The sequence below is a fragment of the Sapajus apella genome, unplaced genomic scaffold (assembly GCF_009761245.1).
Source record: "Sapajus apella isolate SASKATOON/1434 unplaced genomic scaffold, GSC_monkey_1.0 scaffold33, whole genome shotgun sequence".
NCBI lineage: Eukaryota > Metazoa > Chordata > Mammalia > Primates > Cebidae > Sapajus > Sapajus apella.
Window position 1 is genome coordinate 16717933 of NW_022436973.1, and position 14820 is coordinate 16732752.

General features: G+C 38.7%; 1 protein-coding gene across 15 annotated transcripts in view; it reads right to left on the minus strand.

Annotated features, from left to right (window-relative positions):
* PLCB4 (phospholipase C beta 4) overlaps positions 1 to 14820 on the minus strand; it is a 393998-nt gene that overhangs the window by 42768 nt on the left and 336410 nt on the right. For all 15 annotated transcript variants that reach the window (XM_032295442.1, XM_032295436.1, XM_032295438.1 and 12 more), the window contains 3 exons: positions 12046 to 12148; positions 9983 to 10147; positions 7518 to 7722 (listed from right to left, as the gene is read on the minus strand). In XM_032295442.1, coding sequence (XP_032151333.1) covers positions 7518 to 7722; positions 9983 to 10147; positions 12046 to 12148 — 473 coding nt within the window. The remainder of the gene's footprint in view (positions 1 to 7517; positions 7723 to 9982; positions 10148 to 12045; positions 12149 to 14820) is intronic.

Genomic DNA, 14820 nt, shown 5'->3' on the forward strand with positions numbered 1-14820 from the left:
TGAGCTGAGATCATGCCACTGTACTGCAGCCTGGGTGACAGAGCAAGACTCTGTTTAAAATATATGTATGTATGTATATAAATATATATAAATTAAGAGTAGTATTAAGAGGGTGGAGTAGGTTGAATAGTGTCCACTAAAACTCCTGTCTACCTAGAACCTCAGAACATGATGTTATTTATAAATAGGGTCTTTGCTTAAGTTTTAGAAAAGGACTGAAATGAGATCATACTAGATCAGTGTGGGTCTTAAATCCAATCACTAGTGTCGCTACATGAAGGGAGAGGACATGGAGTCACAGGGAAGAAGGCCATGTGACAACAGAGGCAGAGACTGGAGTAGTGTAGCTACAAGCCAAGGAATGCCAAGCACTGTCCAGAGCCACCAGAAGCCAGGAAGAGGCACGGAAGGATTCTTCCCAAGAGCCCCTAATTTCAGGTAACAAACTAGATACTTCAAGGACAAGCATGGCTAACCCACGGCCTGCAGGCCACATGCAGCCCGGGACGGCTTGAATTTGGCCCAACACGAATTTGTAAACTTTCCTGAAACATTATGAGATTTAATGCATGAACCTATTTTTTTTTTTTTTTTTTTTTTTTTTTTTTTTTTTTTTAGCTCATAAGCTATAGCTAGTGTATTTTGTTGTGTGGCCCAAGACAATTCTTATTCTTCCAATGTGGCCAAGGGAGGACAAAACGTTGGACACCCCTTTCTAGGATGTATAATTTGATCATGTGGTGGCAGGTGTTCATTCTGTAGCTGGAGTTACAGATCAATGCAGGAGAATGGCATTTGAATACTGGGGACAGTTCTGCCAAAATTTGTCTGCCGAAGTGCAAAGGGCTCAGCAATTAGGGAGCCAAGGCCCTTCTTGGCATCTTTAAGATAATTTTTCATTGTAATTCTGTGTCTTCACTGGCCAGGGGCATATATACCTGAGACATATGGATAGGTAGATAGGAAGAGAGCTGCATATCAAAAAAGGAAATTGATTTGTAATAGCCACATTTAAAAAAATCTGTAATCAGAGAATGAAAAGCTGTACCTCAACTATCTCATGCCTATGTACTTGTGTAACTGTACTTGAAAATGGTATTTATTTTCTCCTTGCCTCCGCCCAGAAAAATAACTTGAGGAAGTGGTTAAATAAATCTGGTATATTTTGGCCAAAGTTTTGCATATTCAAGTAAACCCAGTATCTTTCTTTGGTGCCAATATGATGTTTCCTTGGGTTTCCTTCCTTTTATTGGTGAATACTGTGGTTGCCTATTTCCCATTTAGTTTAGAGTTCCACAGGACAAATCACTGTGGCAAGAATTCATTTTCAGTGCTGATCAGCATCCAGTGGCAGGTGAGTAGATCTCACAGGGATGAGTGACATTGTACATCTAACAGGGCAGAGACGGATGCACACAAACTCCTGACTCTGCAGAACCAACGAGGGTGACCTAAAACACCCTAGAAACTTGGAGGCCACAGCAGGGGCTCTGGAACCTTTCCTTTTAAAAAGAAACCAGTCTGCTTTTTCTGATTTGGTTCTTTAAGACTTAAGACTTTACTTACGTGTTATTTTTAAAAACAACATCTATTTCTGGGCATAATGCCATTTCCATGAAGCTGGTCTCTCCTAGTGAAGATTCTCCACATATTCCCTGCTTTTCCCCTCCCTTCCTCCCTCCTATGCTTCCTAACTTCCACATAGAGTTGAAAGCATCAATTTAGGCGTCTCTAAGAATGGAAATAAAGATAGCAGTTCCTTAGTACTGACTTCCAGATGCTTACTGACTTTTCAGGAGAACTTGGTTGATTTTTGTTTGTTTAACCAATGCTTTTCAAATCATTGAGTGCCTCAGTGGTGAGCACTGCCCATGGTACCTACACTCCCCCCGCCACCCATATGTGCTGGCTCCAGGTCCAGGTTGCCTCCCGTTTCCCTCTACTATTTCTAACTTATCAAGAGGTACAGGCAGAAGAAAAATACATGTTCCCTGATCAGCTGTGATGTGGTGCTGATAAATAAAGGCAAATCCCAAATCTATGGTTTTGTCTCAGTCCTTTAGGTTCCTACCAAAAAAGTAAGCATTTCTCAAACTGCATTTCCTAGAATGGTAGAAAATACAGTAGCTGCTTGGGCAACAAGATCTTCTGGTCAAATAAGATTGGGAAATGCTCATATTCTCTCCCTCCTCTCGGGCATTCACAGTACAACCCAGTGCAATAAATAAGCCTGTTCAAATTTGCTTAGTCTAGCAATTTCCAGTGTATTTCACTATCCATCCTGCCCCCTTCCCCTCCAGAGCATTTTTTCTTGAAGTCTTACTAATATTTTCTGTAGTTCAGAAAGGGCCATAGAAAGATATCATTGTGAATATGCAACCAAGTTTTTCAACAAATATTTAATAGAATATGACATTTTAGCACCCACAAAGAAAAAGACAGATGGAACAAGTTTAAATTGTATCAGTAAGTCCTGACATTATTCTCAAGTAATGGCATCTTAATTAAGAATATTCTTCCTTTGGAAATATCTGATATAAGAAACAGCCACCTATCTTGGTAAAAATGATTGGAAAGCAACCCTATGAAAATGCTGGGCAGAGAGAACAAAAACCACCACCCCACTCTCCAGGATATATCGTTAATAATAGGGAAGGTGGAAAGGGGAAATGTACAAAGAAAGAGAGGGTCACTTCATTTTCCCTTACGTAAAATAGTTGTAGAAGAGGAGACAAAATGTATGGTTGCAGAAGTAATGATCAGCACTGCCCAAGAAACAAAGTGCTGGGAGACTCATGAAACACAGCTGGGAGTGACATTTCAATACAGTGCTGAGGTTCCATAGATTCCGGAAGCAAAGCGTCAACTCTCTTATTTGCTCCCCTCCCTATCACTCAGTAATAATAAAAGAAATACAAGTGATAAAACCCACCTAAAGCAACAGTGGGTGAAAAAGAAATTACCGACACTCGTTTCATTGCCATTAGCCCTGGAAGTGCTTCTGGTCCCCAACAGCAGTGTCTAACAATGATAAAGCCTCCCAATGGGCAAATGTCATCTATGGTGGTGTTGGCACCTACAGATAAAGCAGCAAAGATGACCCCAGCACTCGGAGTCTCACTAGACTTGACAAAGGAAGAATGCTCCTAGTACCCAATCTAGTACTTCTATTTGTGTATGACTGAAGGAGTAAAAGACAGGGTTGTTTTTCTTTATGTTCTATAGCAAAATAATACTGAAAACATTAAAACAAGGTTTTGTGATTTATTCCTAATCGTCTGTCCTAAATGTTACCTTTTTTTTTTAATCAAAATTTAGTATTGTGGGACATTTTGCATTTGGGCTACTTAGAAACAGCCAGAAAGGGTTTAGAAGGTTCAGAAACAGCCAGGAAGGGTTTTTTTTTTTTTTTTTAACAGAGTCTTGCTCTGTTACCCAGGCTAGTGTGCAGTTGTGCAATCTTGGCTCACTTCAACCTCCACCTCCCAGGTACAATATATTCTTGTGCCTCGGCCTCCGGAGTAGCTGGGCTTACAGATTTGTGCCACCATGCCCAGGTAATTTTTGTATTTTTAGTAGAAGCAGTGTTTTGCCATGTTAGCCAGGCTGGTTTTGAGCTCCTGACCTCAAGTGATCCACCTGCCTCAGCCCCGCAAAGTGCTGGGATTACAGGCATGAGCCACCATGCCCGGCCAGTTTTGAGAGATTTCGTACTGTAGAAATGAGAAGGAGAAGGAGTTGTACTCAAATTCCTGCCTCTGTTTCCTGAGGGGCCAAGGAAGAAAACTTGAGTGTTTATCCATAACTAAATTATGGCTGACATAAAATATAATCCTATACAGCTAATAAAAATATAAAAATATTTCATAACATGGAAACATATTCTGAAAAAAAGATTAAGGTTCCAAATGAGTAGGTACAGTAAGATTTAATTTTATTAAACATAAAACAAAAGGCCAGGTGCAATGGCTTACCCCTATAATCCCAGCATTTTGGGAGGCCGAAGTGGGTGGATCACCTGAGGTCAGGAGTTCAAGATCAACCTGGCCAATATGGCGAAACTCTGTCTCTACTAAAAATACAAAATTAGCCGAGCATGGTGGTGCATGCCGGTAGCTTCAGCGACTGAGAACGCTGAGGCAGCAGAATTGCCTGAACCTGGGAGGCAGAGTTTGCAGTGAGCCCAGATTGCTCCACGCAACCCCAGCCTGGGCAACAAGAGCAAAACTCTGTCTCAAAATAAACAAACAAACAAACAATAAACAGAAAAAAATGAGATTAGAAGTAAAATGTAGCTCTCTCTGGGCAGTAGATTTGTGAGGGACCTCATTTGATTCTCTGTGTTCTTAGAATTTCTCTCTGATACATATTTTAGCTACTTTAATTTTTATAGAATAAACCTGCTATGCATATTTGTGGAACAAACTAATAAAAAGCCACACTATCCTTTAGCTAAATACAAATCTAACGATGTACATTTGACAAATTTCTTTTTTTTCCTAGAAAAAAATTTTTTTTCCTAAAAAATGCTGAGTGTGATGGTGCTGAGCTTCATTTTGAACTTGTTCCTCTGGAATGAACAGGGAGTAGCAATACTCCAGGGAACACAGACTCTATAGATTTCCTACCTCCCTGGCTCAGCACATAAACACATTGAGACATGAATGTGGGAGGTTAGCTAAACAGAGAAAATATAAATATATTTTGAATAAGTCAGGAAGCTATAGAGAAGATCAGAGATTTGGAAAAAGGCATTTCTCATATTCTTCTTCTGTTATCTACAGGGAAGACCCTGAAACCTCATAATGTGTGCCCCTGGTTTCTTCACATATAAAATAGATGACAAGAGAATTTTGAATAAATTGTATTTGAATGTCAAATCTGGTTAAGACATCAACTGCAGAATCTTATCAATGGTACATAGAAATTTCAAATGCTTCTGATAAAAAGTAAGCAGCCACAACGACATGTTAGGAGGCCGGGCGCGGTGACTCACGCCTAGAATCCCAGCACTTTGGGAGGCTGACGCAGGTGGATCACAAGGTCAAGAGATAGAGACCATCCTGGTCAACATGGTGAAACCCCGTCTCTACTAAAAATACAAAAATTAGCTGGGCGTGGTGGCACACGCCTGTAGTCCCAGCTACTCGGGAGACTGGGGCAGGAGAATTGCTTAAACCCAGGAGGCAGAGGTTGCGGTGAGCCGAAATTGCACCATTGCACTCCAGCCTGGGTAACAAGCGAAACTCTGTCTCCAAAAAAAAAAAAAAAAAATGAATGTTAGGAAAGAATACTGGCAGGACTAATATTAAAGAGATTAATTTGGTTCAATACTTAAATACAACACTGGTAATAAACTCATTGTAAATACAGATGTTTCTGCAGCACAGATCTCCCTATGCTTACATCCATTCTGAACAACTTCATGCTTTTGGATCTCTTTACAGAAAGTGTTTGGCATAAAGTAGATGCTAAACAAATGATTTCTTTCCCTTTTGCATTCATGTGGCTTATTTCCCAAGAATGTATTGAAGTTTCAGTGGAACGTTAACCCATGCAGAGGCAAAACTTTTAAATCTTCCACTATATGTGTTTATACAACCATTTCTGAAATGTGTGAGGTATTCCACGGTTCCTGCTTTCTAAGCTCAAGTATTTGGAGTATGATTTAACTCATCAACTAATGCTCCGCGACCACTACCGTGCTGTGTTGCAGGGAGGTTTCTGGGGTTTGCCATGGGCTGCTGCTCCTAAACCCACCATTGGTCTCCAGTACGCTTTTCTGATCCTCTTACCCAGCCTCACAGCACCCCTTTCCAGCCTTTCTACGGGTTATTACACCTATTACTGCATGTTGTAACTTCTACTGTGCTTCCTTTTTTAATGAAAGACAAAGGAGGCCGGGCGCGGTGGCTCACGTCTGTAATCCCAGCACTTTGGGAGGCTGAGGTGGGTGGATCACAAAGTCGGGAGTTTGAGACCAGCCTGGCCAACATAGTGAAACACCGTCTCTACTAAAAAGATACAAAAAAATAGCTGGGCGTGGTGGTGGGTGCCTATAATCTCAGCTACTTGGGAGGCTCAGGCAGGAGAATCACTTGAACCCAGGAGGTGGAGGTTGCAATGAGTCAAGATTGTGTAAAAAAGAAAAGAAAGAAAAAAAGTTGGAGGGAGAGAGAGAGAGAAAGAAAGAAAGAGAGAGAAAGAAAGAAAGAGAAAGAGAAGAAAGAAGGAAAGAGAAAGAAAGAGACAGACAGGGAGGAAGGAGTCTGGACTATGAATTTTGGGATGGAAAAATCCTCATAGTTTATTTTACTTTTTGACTCTGATATTAGACTGTTAAAGTTGTGGATCAGTTGCAGAAAATCTGCCCTCCAGAGAAGCATGCATTAGTAAAAACAAACAGCAAAATAATTCCCTATTCCCTAACAAAACAGTGATGTGTTCTAGTACAGGAACCACATCTGCATCTACAGACACTGCCTCCACCCCCAAGTGCTCATACATTTCTGAGCCTTGCTATGTCATGTACTCTAATGATAAGTACCTCACAAGAATGCTATGAGGGAGGTAGCATTATTACATTTACTTTGCAGGGGAGGAAATGAGGGGTTTGAGAGGTTACATCCTATTCCCAAGGTCACCCATCCAGCAGTGAAGAGTGAGGATTTGAACCCTTGGCTAATTGGATGTTGTCATCCTGCTATACTATTTCTTTATGGTACAACAGGCTGACAATGTAGAGGATCTTTGCTTTTTTTAATGTTACTGGCTTACTTGGGAGGCTGAGGCAGGAGAATCACTTGAACCAGGGAATCAGAGGAAGCAGTGAGCTGAGAATGTGCCACTGCACTCCAGACTGGACAACAGAGTAAGACTCCGTCTCAAAAAAAAAAAATAAATAAAAAAAAGTTACTGGCTTAGATGGGGCCCATAAAAAGTTAACATGCTTGCATGTAAGCAAAATCCTATGACTTAATCTAGCTTTGGATTCCTCCCACTGATTACCTTAAAACATGGGGATTGATGACTGGGATTTTTTATGAAATTGAACTCTTTTGTGGATTTGGAAGAAAATTCAGGCATGTTGATAGCTGAGTTCAATTTAAATCTTTTAGTGATACTATTAATAAGCTATCACGGTTTCACCTTAATTTTGTCTTTTTTCCCCTAGTCTGATTGTCGGTATAAATATACCCTTCACAAAATGTGTTTGTAAAAATTGATAAACAACATAAAATTATAGTATTTTAAAATAAGAAAGGACTCAAAAGATAATCTAGCTTTGTGCTTTTATTTCTTACTATGAAACCTGAGGTTATGAAGTATTCTTGATATATTCAAGGTGATCAGGGTTGGCAGCATTAGCAGGAATAGACAGTGTTATTTAAATAGACAGTATTTGTAAATAGATAGTATTATAAATAGTATTATTTAAAGCATGGGTGAGATGTTTTATAATCTTATAATCTAGGTCCTCATCTATATCATATTCTGTAACCAAATATTTATCTTACCTCCAAATCCATCAGGCACATATGTTTTAAGAACAATATTGCAGAAAATTGTTGGCAGTGATAATGGTTTATTTCCCTCATTTCGAAGGGAAATGTGTCGATATCCGGCTTGGAGGCCATCAAGCGGGAGGATCCTCTGGCCAATCAGCTTGTTGTTATCATCATACACTGCTATTCTCAAGACAGCCAGGTCTGGCAGGATCACCTGCAAACAGAGAACAGGACTTTTCATGGATTTTTCCAATGCAGTGCCTAAGAACCACGACTCTAAGAAGTGTGGACCAAATCCATGCTGTTCTTAAATGTTCTCTGATGGTGAAAATAAGTCCATGATCAATCTGCATTCCCAAAAACGTACTGAGTGAGCTACAACACCCAAGACACTGAGAAAAGCAATTGGAACATGTTTTGTGGAAATTATCTTCTGAAAAATAATAGATGAAATGAATGTTAAAGATTACTACTTCAACTCTTGCGATTGATCCTTGTCCCCACCCATATAATGGATGAGAAAAAGGACACACTGAGAAATAAAGTCACTTCCCTCAATCACAGAGATATCAGTGACAGAGTAGGGCCTGGGAATTGGGGATCTTGAGGTCTAACCCCGAGATCTAATATCTGGCATGCTCCTAACATCTATATTTGCTTGTTTTTAAGAATATGGAAGGTATCTTTGAATAAATCCTTCAGGCATAAGAGATAACTTTTATGAATAAATTTGAGTCTTCCTTGTTTCTTGCACTCCTCAGTTTCTACCACATGTTGGGATGTTAAATAGAGTAAGATGCTGTAGCTAGAAACATTAACATACTTTGATTCTAAGACACCTACCCCTGTCATCCCCAAACTGAATAAATGAACATAAAATCTGAGTTCAGATGGCAGAAACCTGATTCAGTTACAAAACAGCAACATTACAAAAAGGGTACCCAATGTGTTTAATCAGGAATGCCTTTTTATTGGCTAAAAGCAATCAGGACATCCTGCTCGATCTGAGTGCTATGTTTAAAGCTAGACAATGGATGTTGCCTATTTACATCTGGAGGCTATAATTTAATTCCAACTTAATGAAGATGAAGAGGAGAAATCATGGTAAATTAGCCAATTTCCCTCTCTTCCTCCTTATGCGGTGAACAGAGGCTTGGGCTTTGTCATTCTTGCCATGTGAGATTAGTGAAAAATGCAACCACGACAAGAAAGACAACAAAGCACTTGCTAGCAGTGAAAAAAACTATTTAACTTCTGAAGAAAATGGGAGGACTCAGAATTGGCATCTTGTTTCTAGTGTCAGAACTATTATATATAAACACTAAATTGGATATTTCCTCATTCATTCAAACCAAAGAATGCCTGAGTCAACTTTCTTGACTTCTAGAAATGTGAGTAGGGATTATTCATTATGCCAAAGAACAGTAGCCATGTGGCCACGGATCCAGCTATAACCATTTGGAAAATCTAGGAAGAACAAAACGAAATCACAGTTGTGTATGTAATTTACACCATGTCCTAATAGGGGCAGGGAATGAGACAATGGGATCTGAGGGTTGTGTGGATAATGGGATTCACACCCCAGGGTAAACTTAAATGTCAAAATGGCCTGTTTCATCAAACCTACATTGATCTTCCTTCATTTGGTTTCTGTAAGCCATTTACTCTATTCTGAAATGGGTAATCCCTATTTTGTGAAGGCAAGAAGCCGATTGTTTGTGGTGTATAATGTACAAATGGAGCAGAACCAGCTGGAAAACTTGTGCCAAAAGTAGCAGGAAGAAATCATTTTGGTCAGGATAACAGAGTAAGAAGGCAAAGTGAACATTCTTAGAGACAGCACTACCGAGGTGTGGTGTTTCCACTTCATTTTCAATTGACAAAAAAGAAACCAAGGCGAAAAGTGAGTAAGAGATTAAAAATTGAACATGAGAGATAATGGCCGTGATTGTTTTTAGGATCCAAGGCACAGTATTAGGAGAAAAAAGTAAAACACTAACAACAGTACAAGAAGGTTAAGGCCTGCAAGTAAGCAACAGGTATCACTCTTTCTGGAGAGACAGGACCATGCCCATGTAGTGACATCTATTGACCTTAATTTTGGAGTGCAGCATCTTACCTGACTATTTGACTAAAGGAATAGTGTAAGTCACCAGTAACTTCCAGGATAGGGAAGAACTCTCCAGTATATGATGGCGTCCAACAGCAAAGACTCATTCTAAAAGATGGCAAACCAGAGCTTAGGCACTGCCATGCAGGAGATGGGCTCCTCCAAGGAGGAGAGGAGAACCAAAAGGAGGGCAGGGCCAAACAGAACCAATGATTCTGTGACAGCTACAGAAGTTAGCCATTAGGAGAAGAGAAAAAGATGATGTTGTGGGTCGAATAACTGTCCCTCTATCGTGCAGTGTCTGTGCACTAAAACATGGCTCCCAAGTTAGTAGAGGAAGTTTGACATGCTGAAAATGTCCTACCTTCCGAAATACAAATGACTCTTCATTGTAAACTGGATTGAGTCCATTATTCATAACCATGCGAGTTCGGAATTCCTTACGTATGGTGTCAGTGGGCAACCCATACATATCCACTTCTACGTAGGTGCCAATTTTCTTATCTGATAAGAATTGACCTGATATAACCTGCAGCAGCACAGAAATAGAAGAAAGAGAAGTAAACTCTGTGTAAGCATTAGTAGCAAAGAATAATCAGGAAGCAAGAAATTTTTTTTTTTTTTGGGAGGAGTGAGAATTTCAATTATCTATCATAGTAATGTATTCATTTTTTATAAACCACAACATTGAACAACTACTATATGCAAAAAGACCCCAACTGTTTCAAGCAGATGTTCTACCTTCTAGAACTGTCTAGAAAAAGAACAAAGAAAAAATATACGTAATACAAAGAAATGGTGTCATGGCCTCTTCATCTCACCTAAGTGTCTACACCTATGAAATGAAGTGATGAATTCAGGTATGTCCTAAGATCCCTTCATAGCTCTGAAATTCCATCATGCCATACTAATTAGTGAATTATTTTAAAAGTCTTGAGACACAGAAAGAAAAACAAATCTAGAATTTGTCTGTTATTACAGATATTGACACTGGTCAGCTAGGCAGTTTTACGTATTTGTAAAGACCAATGTTAGTCTATCTACGATAAAGCTATGGAAGAATAATTTTTTATTTAGTGTTCAAATGACTATAGCTATTTATTACATTTCCTTTTTGTTTATATTATTTACTAGCTAACAATTTGAAATGGATTTTTTGAGGTATAATTGACATACAATGAATTATATGCAATTCATTGGCTGTACAATTAAGCTGGGTGCCGTGGCTCATGCCTGTGATCCCAGCACTTTGGGAGGCTGAGGCAGGTGGATCACCTGAGGTCAGGAGTTCGAGACCAGACTGGCCAACATGGTGAAACCCCTTCTCTACTAAAAATACAAAAATTAGCCAGGCATGGTGGTGGGCACCTGTAATCCCAGCTACTCGGAGGCTGAGGCAGAAGAATCATTTGAAGCTGGGAGATGGAGATTGCAGTGAGCCGAGATAGTGCCATTGCACTCCAACCTGGGCGACAGAGTGATACTCAGTGTCAAAAAATAAAAAATAAAAAAATAAAATGTACAATGAGATCATTTGGGACATATGAGCACATCTGTGAAACCATCTCCATAATTGAGATGATAAACATTTGTATCATCACCCAAAGTTTCTTTGTGCCCTTTTATAACCCTTTCCTCCCTGCTCTTTTTTCAAAGGCAAGCACTGATTTAATTTCTGTCACTATAATTTGCATTATCTAGAATTTTGTATAAATGGAATCATGGAGCAGGTACTTTTTGATGGTGTCTTTCACTTTAAGTAGCTAATAATTTTACCAGTGAAAAAATGTGTCTCCATGCACATGTATGTTCATTGTGGCACTGTTTACAATAGCAAAGACCTGGAACTAATGCACATGCCCACCAACGACAGACTGGCCAAGGAAAATGTGGCACATATACACCATGGAATACTATGCAGCCATAAAAAACGATGAGTTTGTGTCCTTTTTAGGGATATGGATGAATCTGGAAACCATCATTCTCAGCAAACTGACACAAGAACAGAAAATCAAACACCGCATGTTTTCTCTCATAGGTGGGTGTTGAACAACGAGAACACATGGACACAGGGAGAGGAGCATCACACTCTGCAGTCTGTTGCCAGTGGCTACAGGAGGGACAGCAGGGGATGGGGAGGTTGGGGAGGGATAACATGGGGAGGAAATGCCAGATATAGTGATGGGGGGATGGAGGCAGCAAACCACCTTGCCATGTATGTACCTATGCAACAATCCTGCATGATCTGCACATGTACCCCAGAACCTAAAGTACAATTAAAAAAAAATGTGTCTCATTTTTAAAATGCAGAGGGTATCTTAAGTCAAAGTTATGAGCAGCACATGGATCTTGCAATTTAACATTAAATATTTTATCATTTCAAGGACTATTTGCATATACATTTATACTACCTTGTGACGAGCTTACCTGCACTGAGCAAGTGGCTGCAATAACGCCATCAACAGGAGTTTCAGAGAAGGGATCAAATGTTCGATCAGGCCGCCTCATGAAGTCTGGTTTGAGAAGGTACCTGGTAGGACAAAAGCACAAAAGTTTATTTTATTAGTAGGTTTTACAAAGACTAAAACACTTGCTAGTTGAAACACTGCATGCTTCCTTTTCTCCATCTGTAACATAGGAGCCAGGCTTTTAGGCAGAGGGTCTTAAGGATGGAAGAGAATGTGCCTGCCCTTATGGAAAACCTTAAAGAGCTTCAGGTTCAATGGGAGGCTCAGTGGCATCCAGGACTTCCTGATCCTATCATCTTCTCTTGAACGTTTCTTCCCCTGATCCCCTTTAAACGCTTTTCTTTCTATGTATAAAATAAAATGCAAAGAATAACAATGAAAAACCAATTATATTAGCTATAGTTATCAAAATATGAAATGTGATATTCTACCTCTGTATTAATTGTACTTTTGTTAATGCATTAAATTATAAGACCTAATGGTAAGATCTAATTATGATGACAATAATCTTAAAGTACTGATGTGTACAAACATACTTTGAGACAGCTGTAACAACAGTAATGAGCTATGACAATATCTGTGATTTACATTGGTGAGAGAGACAAAGGTCACCACTAATGTGACTGTGGATTGTTGTCTACATTCACAATCAAAGGAAATTGAAATTTCAGCTAGAGGTAGGTAAAAATAAAAATAAATTATTTCCCCATTTCTAGCAGAAACAATTAGGCAAGAAAATGAATTAAAAGGTATCTAGATTGGAAAGAAAGAAGTAACCCTATTTCTAGTCACAGACGACATGATCCTATACATAAAAAACTCTAAGGAATCCACTTAAAGAAAACTATTGGAATAAATAAACACACCACTATTACAGGATACCAGATAAACATAAAAATTCATTTGTATTTCTATACAATGGCAATGAACAATCCAAATATGAAATTAAGAAAACAATTCCACTTATAATAGCAGCAAAATATAAAACACTTAGGAATAAATTAAAAAAAAATAAGTGCCTACAGTTTGAAAATTACAAAACACTGTTAAAAATTAAAGAAGATCTAAATAAATTAAAAACCATCTTGTGTTCATGGGTTGGAAGACCATATTGTAAAGCTGGCAATATTTCTCAAATTGATGTGTGAATTCAGTGTAATCACTATCAAAATCCCAGCTGACTTTCTGGTAGAAACTAACAAGCTAATCCTAAAATTCATATAGAAAGTCAAGGGATCAAGTATAGCCAAAACAATGTTAAAAGGGAGAACAAAATGGAATGTCTCACACTTCTTGATTTCAAAGCTTACTACAAAGCAGCAAGATTTAATCAAGACAGTCTGGTACTGACATAAAGAAAAACACATAAATCAATGAGACAGAATCAAAGTCTACAAAGAAATCCTCGTATCTGTGGCCAATTGATTTTTGATAAGGATGCCAAGACCAATCAATGGGTAAAAGTAATAGTCTTTAAATAAAGAGTGACAAGATAATGGGATAGTTCCATGCAAATAAATAAATAAATAAATAAAACTGGATTCTTACCTTACACCATATACAAAAATTAGCCCAGAGGATTTAAAAAAAAAAAAACTAAATGCAAGAGCCAAACTATAAAACTCCTAAAAGAAGCCATAGGACAAATCTTTATGACCTAAATTTGGCAATGGATTCTAAATACCAAAAGCACACATAACAGTACACTGGATTTCCTTTGAAAACTTTTGTGCTTTAAAAGACATTATCAAGAAAGTAAAAAGACAAGCCACAGAAAGGAAAAACATTACAATTCACATATCTGATAGGAGGCCTGTATCTGGAATATAGAAAGAATAACTAATCTAGCTTAAACTGCAAATGACATAGATGGTCTGTTTGGTGATTTCTGGCACAGAAAATGAACTCATTCCAGACATCTAGGTCTGTGTGGCAGGCAAAGGCACAAGGCCAAAGCTAATAGCAAACCAGGGATCTAAGGATTCTCTGTGGACTTGTAGGGCCTTGGAAGGCAAGAGGGGGAGAGAAGAAGGGTTGTCAACCAGGTGGGTGGACAGGAGCTCCAAGAATGAGAAAATGGGGTCATAAGGAAGCAAATGGGGTCACACCTAAGATGCCATCAGTTGTCCAACATGCCATTATTTTTTATTTTATTTCATTTATTTATTTTTTTGAGACAGAGTCTTGCTTTGTCGCCAGGCTGGAGTGCAGTGGCACAATCTCGGCTCACTACAACCTCCGCCTCCTGGGTTCAAGCGATTCTTCTGCCTCAGCCTCCCTAGTGGCTGGAACCACGGGCACCAACATGCCATTACTTTATTTAGCTGCAAGAAAGCAAAATGGCTGCGGACTATAACTGCAAGCTACCATGCATTATAAGACACATTCCAACTTGAAGATATTATATGGTATCCCCCTTTATTTGCAGTTTTGCTTTCCGAGCTTTCAGCTATCCGTGGTCAATTCTGTTCCAAAAATATTAAAATAGAACCTAATATAAAAGTTGGAAAATAAAAATTTGAAATAAAAAAATCTATTTTAAAAGATAGAAAACCCCTCATTGGAAAATGAGTAATAGACAAGTTCTTCACAAAATTGAATATCCAAATAGCCAATAAATATAAAAAATGGAAAAAAATTAAGATATTTTGAGACCACAGTCACATAACTTTTATTACACTATATTGTTATAACTGATCTATTATTAGTTATTGATGTTAATCTCCTGCTATGT